At 38.1% G+C, this 12,842-nt stretch overlaps 1 protein-coding gene across 1 annotated transcript in view; it reads left to right on the top strand.

The window, feature by feature from the left end:
• Positions 1–12,842, top strand: part of USH2A (Usher syndrome 2A (autosomal recessive, mild)) — a 401,100-nt gene that overhangs the window by 294,549 nt on the left and 93,709 nt on the right. The window contains exons 48-49 of the mRNA XM_009330219.1: positions 1,364–1,562; positions 10,188–10,356. Of these exons, the coding sequence (XP_009328494.1) occupies positions 1,364–1,562; positions 10,188–10,356 (368 nt within the window). The remainder of the gene's footprint in view (positions 1–1,363; positions 1,563–10,187; positions 10,357–12,842) is intronic.

Genomic DNA, 12,842 nt, shown 5'->3' with positions numbered 1-12,842 from the left:
AAGTGAAATAATAATTCAGTTACTTTTATTCTGTTAAGATGTCAAAGTTTATCACAGCAGCTGCTGTTTCACTGTAACATTTTCACCTTAAATTAATGCTAATTTATGATGTCACTGGCATTCTGACAGTGGCTGTGTAATTGGGACATGGAGATTAAAAAGAGGTACTTGGAGCCTAAGTATATACTATGCAATGCTGTCAGTCCTCCTATTGATCTACATGTAGCATTGGGATCTCCTTCTCCCTACCCAGAGAGAGTCATAGTGAAAGCAACTTGTGTCTTATGCAACATGCCAGCGTGATTATGCAAGAAATAAAGTCTTCATTTGAAATACCGGTGTAAAATGTGCACGTTATAAAAGACAGAGTAAGTTTCTGTTTCAAATGTCCCTTTTGACATTATTTTTTTTAATTGTATTATTGAGATTTTGGAGCCAATATCTGCACATTTTCAGTAGTGACAGGCATGCTACAGTTTAACATGATTTTTCCCTTAAGATACTTTCTTCCTTAAACCGATGATGGTCTAATATCAAACCTGAAATCAACAACAGGATTTTGTTTTATAGTCAGTCTTTTGCGGGCTGCTGCTGCAGTCATGCTTTTGCACTCAAAGTCAGAAGTCTTGAGTCTTACTTGTGATAAACACTTGCATTTTTTACTTCTAATTTTATGTCAATGAAAATATTTAAGCACAGAAGAGAAGTAGTGCTTACTGATGCTGTGATGAGTTCTTTCTTTTAGTTCTGTGCTGACGTATACCTTTCAAAGCAACATGCATTTTTTGTATGTTTTTGAAAGCAGGGAAAAAGCAAGATGAATACAAATCTGTTCTAAACAGTGACTGAACACAATGTGAGTAAGCTGCACTGGCAACAGCTCAGAGGGCAAGGAGCGGTCTTTTGCCGCCCAGCTGCCCGTCCTCTACCAGGTTCCTATCTGAGAGTGGAATGGTCGCGCCAGCCCTGACAATAGTTTGTGTACGCCTTTGCTATAGCACCAGAAAGGCATACTGAATCCTTTCTCCTACCACTGAAATGAAATGAGTAAAATGCCAGAAAGTTTATTACACGGAAGGATGAATGTCTTTTAAATAGCAACCTTTAAGGACTTTGATTGCATGTGTGATTTATTTTCCCAGAGTATTAGCACATATTGACACTTTTTTCAAACTTTTACACCTTTTGGTTATTAAAGCAGCTGTGAAATTCACTATCAGAGGAACATTTTGAACTCTTCAAAATATTTCATTCCATGTGAACTAGTATAAAATGGAACTATGCTAATCTCTTAATGTAAGTATCCATAGAAGCACAAATACTTTCAATAATTTAACAGATGTTAATTTTCTGCCTATTGTAGATCTCTTCAAATCAACTGGGCATCACCAAGACAGCCAAATGGCATTATCCTGGGATATGAACTCTTACGTAAAGCGTGGCAGCGGTGTACCCCATCAAAGACTCCAAGGAGCAGCAAAAGTAATAGAATGTGCATCTCATTAGAATGTAAAAAGCATGAAAATATCTGTGGAGAAGTGTGTTATCATCCAGAGTTGAAGGTACATGTATATTCTTAAGTTAGCGATGTAATGAAAAATTACACTTTTAGGAAAAAGTGTGTAAACCAAACCTCTTTAGTTATCAGAGGAAGGGAAGTGGAGGGTTCTGCTTCTTTTGATATTTTAAAATCAAGGCTACGATACATGTCTTGAAACTTTTAAAAATCAAATATGGATGTTTGAGCTCAGTACGGGGATAGCTGTGCAAAAATGTCCAGCAGTCTATGTAAGTCAGCTGATGACAAGTGATTCTGTTGTCATAAGTCTGTGATTGTTGACTTTATTTCTCCTTTCAGTAGAAATGAATTGGTTAGCATTTATGAATGTGTCTTGCATTAACACTTTGGTTTGGAGCAATAGCGCAGTTCTGAAGTGGATCCCCAGACTGTTTTCATTTACTACGTGCTGGTTCAGGGTAGAAGCGGTTTTAATACATGCGAACAAAATCCCTTGCACAGGAAGCTAAGACAGAACCTGTGTTTCAGAAACCCTTCAAATATGCTCCAGCTCTGGATGGGGACTTTAGGCTCCCAACCAGCCTGTGTACCACCTCACTTCACAAGCATCCATCTGAAGTTTCTTCCCTTCAGAAAGCTTTGCTCCACGTGCATAGTGCAGATATTCATCCCAAGGAATCAGGCTGTAACCGATCCAAAGTAAATATCACAAGCCATGTGTAATGGAAGTGTGAGGAATCTCAGTACCAACCTCTTGCATCCACTGATCCAATCCCATTGTGCCAAATTACATGGTGGGTATATACGTATATAGATCTCTGTATGTATTTTTGCATCCCACTTGGAAGAATCAGTTTTGCTCAGCTGCGTGCCATAGATCACACACTGTAAACTAATTCTGATTAGTTGTAATCAGCTAATCTGTAAGCTGATTCTTTGTCAGCTCAAGTATTCAGGTATCTGTGGAGCACATGATGGTAGTTCATATGGCTCCTTTGGCATAAAGTGATTGCATTGGACCACTTAAAGGCCGTAGGAAATTTTCTAGGTGTATGCAGAATTTTAAAAACACTAGTAAAACTACAGAGTTGCTCTCCGTGTGAGGAATCATTCCTCAAACCCTGCATGGCAAATAGTGCTTATTACTGTGACTTGCTTCACCACACCCCATCTATTTAGATTCAGCTACAAGTGGGTGGCTGTCACATGACAATGATGAGCAGCTCAGAACGGGATCCGTTGTGATTTGTCAGATATATTTTTAAATTATGGCTATTTTCAGGTTAATCTTCATACGAGTTCCTGTTTAGGAGTAGGATCAATAGCGTAGCGGGAGTCTGTAATGGTTTTTATTGACAAGTGAGGTAAAAAACAGTTTGAAAGTAAGATTTAATGTAATGAAATAGTGTCCCTATTTGTCAAAGGCATCATCACATGTTCCGTAACTAAAGCAAACAATATGTATTCACAAGATTCCCTGTCAGACAAGATAGTAATTAAGGAAGTGAGCTATTTGAGGGGTTCAAATCAAAATATAAATTATTCCAGCCAACACAGCTTTAGCTTTCGAGTTCCCTTGAAAGCAATACTATACTAAACATATGTATTTCTGAAATCTTGCAAATGAATTATGGGCAGTCCTTAGTTCTAAAAGGTAAATTTACTTATTTTAGGTTTTTGGCATGGTAGAATTTTTAATAGGTTTTGGCATATGTATGAGTTAAATTTGTATTATATTAATTCTAGAATTTTTCTTCTCCATTTTTATTTTTTCTGCCTTCGTGCGTTTATGGTAACTTTGAGCTTGGAGAGTGTCCATTTATTTTTATAGCTTCCTGACTTTCTAATTATTTCTAATTAATTTTGCATTGTTTTGTTATAACAGTCTCTCTGTATTCCCAGAGACTGTGGTTAGGAGTGGATGCTATTTGGTTGAGTAATGGATCCATAATAAACAACTGGAAAGTCCACGGAAAACCGAAGCACTCATACATAAAATGACACAGGAGTCATTTTTGTGGGTGAATTGATTAAAATTCCCCTCCCAATGCTTTGCCTGGTTTGCTATGTGTATCCGCACTAGCCATCCAAAATGTCTGTAAGAGATATCTACAGGGCTCCTGACACATCCGTGTTCCTCTTAGAGTAGAGTGTGCGACAGGGACAGCATAAGACTTTATGTGGCAGCCCTCTGTCGCGCTTTTATATAATTCACTGTAAGTCTACGCCAGCTATAATGCTGAAGCATTTATGCTAGTATATGTGGTCCTTAGATTCGACAGTCTACTGGACAGAAGTGAAGAAAAGCAACACTGACCAGCGTACACTCGTTCTGAAAAGAAAGCCTCTTATCACAGTGCCAGCCGCTATTCGCCATACATTAATTGTACAGCCAAATGCGAAGAGATGCCACTGAGAGTTAAATGCTCAGCAGCTTAAGTAATGTTCAGATCCAGAATAATAAACAAATTTGATATAAACAATAATAAACATTTGATGATAGGTTGGTCAGCAAAAGCAGGCAGGTTGTATATACGTAGTTCCAACAGACAAACAGGTTGTGGAGTTCTCACTTTTGCTCTGGTCATTTATTGCACCTTGTATACAAGACACAATGGGTCTAATTCCACTCTTCCAATTTCCTTGAATTCAGGAATATAAAGTGAGAGGAAAAGTAGGCCTTTTATACAAAAATAATTTGGAGATATGTCTTGGGCTATTTATTAATATTTCCTTACAGATTTATGGGTGACATTTGGCATTATCAGCTTGCTATTGTAAGACACTGCAGAAAAAGAGGGATTTGTTATTTCTTATCTGCATAAGAGATATAATCCCCTCCATCCATAGAAACCAAAGTGTTTCAGTAATAGGAATACAAGGGTGTGTTTTCACCGCACAAAAGAGCGGGATGCAGAGACTCCAGCTAACTTTGGCTGAGTTGGGTCCAGCTAAGTAGCACAGTTACATCAGAAAGGCAGTGCTAAAAAGCCCGGGTGCAGGGTTCCACTGGTATATGTGTGCTGCGTTTGGGATCCAGGTTAGTATCTCTGCATAGCACTGTGCTGTGTAAATAACTTGCTCAGAGCTGTCTTGGGAATGTCTAAAAGAGCAAGTGACCTTTCCACTACAAGGGACGTGTACATGCACATTCATGGAATCCTGTAGGTCTGATATTCAGCCTAATGAAGACCAAAACAGATTCCTGCTATCCTAAATAATCCTTGCATCAGATCCCTACTTCTTGTTTCTAGTTGTTACCTGGTTTTCTGCTTCAATGTTAGAAATCTTTGTTATTTTGACTAAAGCTAACACAGTGCTGTGCCTGGTATCCTTACCCTGGTGTTTGTAATCAGACTTGGATGGATTTATAATTCTTGAGTGTAGAAAGAATTTAGAAAGGTTTTTTTGTGTGTAGTTTTGCAGCAAAGCTGAGAATACACTCTCATAATGAATTTTGTCAGCTGCCAGGGGGGTCCCTATGTCCTGTGTACCTTTTACAGTAACAGAGCTGTGCTGCTTGGGTGTTTCCAAGCCGCTAAAATCGACAGTCTTTTCCTAGCTGTTTTCAGTAAGGTGGGATCCATAACTCTAACCATATTTGAAATCTCAAAACAGACATCAGCTTACAGAGCACATATCACGAGATCTGCAGAGAGGTACTTCAATTAACAAGGGAATGTGCCCTAGCTTCACCCATCAGGGAGCATAATCTCAGTACTGATGGGGAAGGCATTCCTTGTATTATCCATGTAGCTACCAAACTGTCCTTCTGTTGTTACTGGCATCCTGAGGTGAACACTGAAAATAATGAGACAGGTACAGTAAAAAAGTGATTAAATAGTGGCATAAAGGCTAATAATTTCTGTACACAATGGATTATGAGTATGAACATCAACAGTTAAAAGGGTCCTGACTGAAGGTGTTAATACAGCTTCAGCACTTTTTATTTTCAGTAGCAACAAGCTGTATAAATCTGCAATTAATGAACTAATCAAATATAACTCTGACATTGCTAGGAAGTACCGGCTTACCCCTTTACTCATCGTAATTAACATTTGCCATTTGTTAAACACACCAGCAGGACTCTTCTCTTTAAGGACAGGAGGAGCAAAACAGTGGCTTGATAGCTAGCCTCAAAAGCACAATTTTCAGGAGTGAAAACTAACACATCTCGACACCGGTGAAGGATATTCCATCAATATTTATGTAAAATTTCGTATTAATTCTAGCAATATTGTGCAAATTCTTTTCAAGTTCTTTCAGGCTTAGAGAACCTTTAAAAAGATAACACTTCATGTATCGTGTATGTTGTAATACACCTGAAAGACAGGAAATGAAACTCATTTTAGTAAGATAATATATAGTGATTTGTAACAGAATAACAATAATTTCTTCTCATGGATTTTAGATCTAAGGCTGTACCAATTACCAAAAGAGAACAGCAGTTTGAGAAAAGAAATGGGTGAGTAAGTATACTTAGCAAAAAAGGGTGTCTATATAGATTCAGAGATAATTTAAGTAAAAAAGAATGAGCCTTGCTAATTTAAAATATTCCCTCTCACATGAGAACATGATGGGTCAATCATTACTCTGGTGTTTGCTCCACAGGCAGAAATTTTTAATGAACTCCTGTAGCTAATAGGAATTCCTTAGAGTGTTTTATGAATTGCTATTTTACAAAGTGGCTCTGGCAGCAAGCGTTTGACAAGAAGGATAAACATGGCTGCCTAGCACATCTGTTTATTTGAGTAAATCAGTCCTAGCTCAACTGGCATGTGTCCATAAGGCCAGATAATATCCTTCAGCAAAGTCTTCAGCAAGCAGAGGGATCAGGGATGACACAATTTTAATTAAAGGAGAGTTGCATAGATAAGTTTGGAGTATTTTTAAAAATTGTTAAAATATTGTGTAATCCTGCCTGCCGGATTTGATATCTAGTTACTCTGTGCTAGTGTCATGGCTGACTGGGCCTTTCTCAGGTATCGTAATAAGCCTTTTTTCATGCCCAGCCCTTCCCAGTCCCTGTGCTCCTGGGTCACAGTCCCTCTGTGGGCTTGGATGGGAGGATAACTACAGGATTAATTCGTAAGTTACTCAGTCTACCAATATTTTTAAGGGCTCCCATGATAGCTAAGGATGAACATCTTGTATCACCTCCATAGATAGTAAAGATCTTCTGGCTAGCAAGCATATGTCAAGCATTCAACTCTGTGCACAAGGGTGAGATCTCCGACCTGCCTAGAATGTTGGTGTCACTGTGTCTGATCGCTATGAGACTTCTACTTTCATGTACGTAGTAACACCATCCAGTTGGGACTGTCACTTTTAGATCGAAGAGGATGAGATAATAATAACCTTTTGCCACTATAACTTTCAATCCATCTGCTTTTCTTCTTTGTCTATGACATAGTTTTAGCATTACTTGAATGCATTTTATTTTATGGATTGATAATGCAGAATCCTTGAGCCGAATATCAATGCAAATAGAAACTAACTATCTTTAGAGGACTGCCAAAAAAATGTTATTTAACGATTTACAGCTGACTGCAGAGGATGTTATGGAGCTACATAATAATAGCACCAACTATATCAATCGGTAATGCCAGATGAGAGTCTGAATGTGTTTTAGAACTGACTGGACCCCTTTTTGGAAGCTGTCTATAGGTTATTGAGAAATACTGAGGATCTTAAATAATTTTAACGAGGAAAAGTAGCTGCTGAAACTATTGTAACATACCTGGGTGTTCAGCTGGGGATTTTTTGGGGAATTCAGGAGGAAAAGGAGACATCAGTAATAATGCAATCTTACAAATAATGTTCCAACCAGAATGCTTTAGAGTTAGTACTAAAATGGCCCTCCCAGTGTCTGTGTGAAATATGCAGAGCCGCTGTTTCTACTGAGGATTCACAAGAGAAAGGGCATTTCTTAAAACTGGAAACATCACATGGAAAGTAAAATGGCTGCTCAAGCGTTTGAGCTTGGATAATGCCAAAGGTGTGCAAGTTTCTGTGTCGTAGTTTAACCTCAGCTGGCACCTGAGCGCCACACAGCCGCTCGCTCACTCCCCCTCCGGTGGGATGGGGGAGAGAATCAGAAGAGTAAAAGTGAGAAAACTCGTGGGTTGAGATAAGAACAGTTTAATAGATGAAAGAAAATAAAATAGTAATAATAATAATAATAATGACAAAAGAATATACAAAGCAAGTGATGCACAATGCAATTGCTCACCACCCGCCGACCAATGCCCAGCCAGTCCCCGAGCAGCAGCCCCCCCAGCCAGCTTTCCCCCAGTTTATGTACTGAGCATGACGTCACATGGTATGGAATAGCCCCTTGGCCAGCTGTCCTGGCTGTGCCCCCTCCCAGCTTCTCGCTGGCAGGGCATGAGAAGCTGAAAAGTCCTTGCCTAGTGTAAGCACTGCTTAACAACAACTATAACATCAATGTGCTATCAACATTATTCTCCTACTAAATCCAAAACACAGCACTATGCCAGCTACTAGGAAGAAAATTAACTGTCCCAGCCGAAACCAGGACAATCTGAAAGATGGAAAGACTGTGTTCAGGTGAAATTTGGGTGGCAAGCATCACTGAAAAGAAGGAAACAGTACAGGGATGACAAATGAGATCCGTGAAAAGAAGGGGAGAAATTAGTTAGACAGATCACAGAGGGAGACATAGTCCCAAGGGGCACACAAATTGGGACCAAGAATGTGTGAGCAACATGTATTTGGCCTCCTTGCATGCAGGCAGGTACAGCATTTACTGGATCTGGTGTCTGAAGCTCAGGATGCAGTAAAAAAGGACAGGACAGAGGCCATTTTTTGCAAGTGTCAAGAATTGTTGCTAAATGTGATCTGTTCTGAGGACAGTGGCACAATAGTACTTGATTTGATATTTTTAAGAATGCTTTTAAATGACTTGGAAATGCAGAGAGACCAGGTAATCTTCTAGGTTGCTTTGGAGCCAATTGTAAATTAAGAAAAACTTAGCCTGGAGCGCGTGCCAGTCATAAAAAAATATCCAAAAGAGAGGAAGCAGAGAAGAGGTGTAAAGCAGAGTTTTATTTGACATCTTAACTAATGATCTAGAAGAAAGAACAGTAGGTTAATTAAATTCATAGATTGGATTATATTACCAGTGACAAGGTGGACAGCAAAATAATGTAATAGGACCTACAGAGACTCAAAATTCCTGAACAGAAAATGACAAAATTCAGCTATGTTGGTAGTCTAAAACAGATGCTGAATGAGAAAGTGTGCTGGAAAAGCAGAAAACCGTGTGACAATTCAAAGCATATAAGGTTATAAAACCTCAAAATATAATGAGGAAACAAGAACACCTTCTGCCCTACCTCGTGTTAATTTTGGGTTACATATTGTTTATGCATTGTAAATTGTAATTGCAGAACCTAACCTAATACTCCCAAGGGTGATTGAGTAAAGGCCATTCAAAAGTGAACAAAGCAAAGCATCATCTTTCCGAGGTCAGAAAGAATTTGTTTATGACTTAAGAAAAGTAATAATATCTTTTCTGTATGTATGTATTTGTGTTAACATTATAAATGTAATACAAATTAGATGTCCTGAGCCTAGTGACATACATTTTCTAAAGTTTTTTGTCAGCTAGTAATTGAAGTACCTAGGTAAACAAAAGATCCTTCTAAAGGAACACTTTCTTTCTTTCCTGCTAAGATAACCTGATTTAGAATGTGGTTAAAGTAAGGGGCAGAAGTGCTCCATGTCAAAAGAAAACAAAGGAGCAGCTCTGCTCCAACATCTGTGCTGTACTGCCAACCGCATTTTCTGTCTAGCTGTAAGAGGCATCCTTCTGGCTAATACAAGTTGCACTGACTGTAGGTTCTGAGTTTACAATTTTTACGATGATTCTACTGACCGTTCTTTATGATTTACTGTGTATACTGTGTGCCACTCCATCGACACAGGAGTAAGTGTACAAATAACTATTTGATTGTTCAAGCGTATAATTTCTTCGACAGCACCTAGAAAGAAGTCCACAGTTAAAAGGCCTTTTCAAAATTCATTTCCATGTAAATTTTATTTTGGGAAAAAAAAAATCCTTATATAAATACTATTCTCTTGAGATCACATTGTCTGAAGAACTGTGGTCATAAATAAGGGATCATGTGCTATAAGAAGAAAATTCCACTTATTTTTTTGTGAAAGAAAGCCCAAGAGCTCATATTGAAAAATACTGCTTTTTAGTTGTAAGGGTTTCAGATTACATGTTTCATCATAAATGAATAAATAAATAAATAAGAATTGGGGAGAAAAGAAAAGGATAAGGTGATGGTAGATTATATGTACATATTGCGATCTACTCCACACTGAGAGACTCAAACAGCTTGTGAGGCATATGAAGATGATTTGTATTAATGGACTATTTTATTAAGGTGCAGTATGGTTGAAGGCCACAAAATAGCAGAATTCTGTCAGATACACACTAGTTTATTGAAGTCTGATAATGCTGGATGGCACAGGATTTTTAGCCAAGTTACATTTTATTTGAGTGCAGTCATATTAGTGTCCGTACTAGGATGTGTTGTACATGTTTTCACATACGTTGTCTTGCCAGAGAACACATTATGTTCTGTTTAACAGATATTGCCTTACTGTTGGTTTTTTTTTTTTTAACTACTTCTAGGTATGTTGTAATGGGATTCTGCACGACAATAAACCTGGCTTCCAATGCTGCGAGGACAAGTACATTCCATTTATTCTTAATTCACCAGGGGTTTGCTGTGGTGGTCAGATACATGCTGTGCAACCGAAACATCGGTGCTGTGGTGGTTATTACACTCGGGTATTAGTAGGTAAGAGACAACTCCTTTCCAGTGCTCGAAAGAAACAAAACAACAAAGTTGATACATCTGCTAAACCAAGGAGAATGAAAACATAGCAATAAATGTGGGATTTATCAAGATTTCTAGATGCCTTCAAGAGTTGTGTTTAGTGGGATAAGCAAAGAAAATTGCACTGACTTTGTCTTCTAAACACAGTACACTGTTTATACAAGAAAGGCTTAATTGATGAAACCTGATGATTGGGTCATTTCCCAGAGAACTAATTTATGCCAAACTATACTTAATTGCAGTAAGTGCTGCATAATGGGGAGGGCAGTTCTGCTTAATAGGAACACCATCAGGCAATTTAGTGGTGCGGTTTAGTTCTCTGCTTGACTTGACCCCACGTGATTTTCCCTAGCCATTTCTTTTGTGGAACAATTGTTAGCATTTGGGGTTGATACTATAGATTACGTCACTTCTACATGTTTCTGCATTGTCTACTCTTTGTTTCTACCAATGTTACAGATCAAAGTACACATCCCACATGTATTATCTTTGATGGAAATTTATCCTTTTCTTAAGGCTGATGGTACTCTTATTCTCAGAACTGTTTAGGAAGTTCGCCAAAACTGTGCTTCTGTGCTATTGTCCAGAGTTTGGTTTTCCAGTTTGTTGGTGGGCTTTTGACAGGGAGAGGGGAGGAAAAGGAGGAGGAGAGCCCTTTCAGGGGGCAGTGTTCAGAGCATATATCTCTTTGTAGGCAATTGTCAGGTCAGGAGCTAAAATGCTTCCATTACTCGTGAGCTGGCACACATTCCCTAGTCTCAGAAATGCTTGAATTTTTGCCAACACGTTCAGCACATCCCAAGTTCTGATACTTTGAAAAGTAATTCATATATCACAATATTAGAATGCCTTCCATGATGTCATCAGAAAAATGGTATCACATGGAAGAACCAGAGAAGAGTATTTTGCTGGCCTTATTAATCTCAATGTACTGAAATGGAGAGATTATACTGTGACCTCTGTCCCCATCCAGTGGTCTGTGTTAACTAGCTTAATGTTGTTTACATCAAGAAAGAAAAGCACAGTGAAACAAAATGTCTTATGTCTGAAAGTAGTTCTTGTTCAGTCAGCAGTCCACAAGCATGAAACAGTGAATGTTTGAACATGATTTTAAACATTTTTTTTTCTAAGTAAATTTGCTGCATCCTCTTTTTCCGTACTCTAAAGGGCAGCAACATGAACAATGTTGGTCACTTTTTTCTTTTTTATTTTTATAAATATGCTAATAACCTCAAGCTAAATGTTAATGTGGGTCATTCTTTGATAAGGATAACAATTAACTGGTAAGACTGCATGGCAGTTTTCAGAGAAAGAACATTTTCAAGCCTAGCTTGGAATGGATCCCATTTTGAGAGGTTAATGAGAAGGTTACTGATCCTTTGTGTCTTATGTCTAATAGTTCTTTAAAAAAAAAACAGTTTTATTTCCAATAGATGTAAGCTACATTCTGTGTTTTAATACTTTCTCTGTGTAGCAATGAAATTAGATTCCGAGGAATGCAGGAAAATATGATGAAGTATCTAAACAGATTATATCTATTATACTCTAAAAATTTGTTCTCATCTTTTTTTGTTTATTATTGACTTTATTTGATAAAGTTATTTATACAGGAAACTCTCTAAGCATACATATTTCCCAGATGTTGTTTGGCCAGCTTGATAGCTCTAGACGTACTGATGCACACTGGGCTGAAGGCATGAAGATTACAAATTAGGAAGGCAGGAATCTCAGTTTCTGAAACAGTAGTGCACAAAGAAGTGCAAACATCCATCCCAGAACTAAGATGGGAGGACAGCTTCTTAAAGCAGAGCAGAACAAATAATGCTACCACCACCCAGGCACCTCTTTGGCAAGGAATGTGGGGGGGAAGGAAAACAGTGTTCTCCCTCATCTGTTACAATCACATCGTATGTTTGTTTATGACAAAAGCTGCACTGGGTTTAAGGCTCTCTGTCTGTAATTCCCAACCTTTCAGAAGAAAATGACTTGAGATATTAGTTTCAATGAGAAAAATGAGTTTTAAAAATCAAAACACATTAATTAACAATCAGGAATCCAAATACTTTAATCACCTCTATTACCTGCCTTCAATAGCAGAACAAAAACTCTACTCCTTCCAAATGACATTTGAGCCACAGAAAACATTGCAACACAGAAAGATAATACAAAAATGTAACTTTTAAAATGCTGGATGAGATAAGTGCAGACACTAGTGAATGAAAATTATTGCCATGTACCATAATTTTTGTATCCTTTATAGCAGTATCTACTCCATTTATAGCACACAGTTTATGCCAGCCCAGCCCACCATTATAGTGTCAGCCTCATTGGCAGTCTTATCCTAAGGCCTTTTCCTGCAAAAGCTGATGCTTTTGCTTAAGTAGCAGCCAAGCCCACTGATTGTGATGGTGGTATTTAATTTTTAAAGTGAGTTTAATCCTTAAGTT

This window comes from Pygoscelis adeliae, unplaced genomic scaffold (assembly GCF_000699105.1).
Source record: "Pygoscelis adeliae isolate BGI_AS28 unplaced genomic scaffold, ASM69910v1 Scaffold308, whole genome shotgun sequence".
Taxonomy (NCBI): Eukaryota; Metazoa; Chordata; class Aves; order Sphenisciformes; family Spheniscidae; genus Pygoscelis; species Pygoscelis adeliae.
This window is presented reverse-complemented; position numbering and strand designations above follow the sequence as displayed.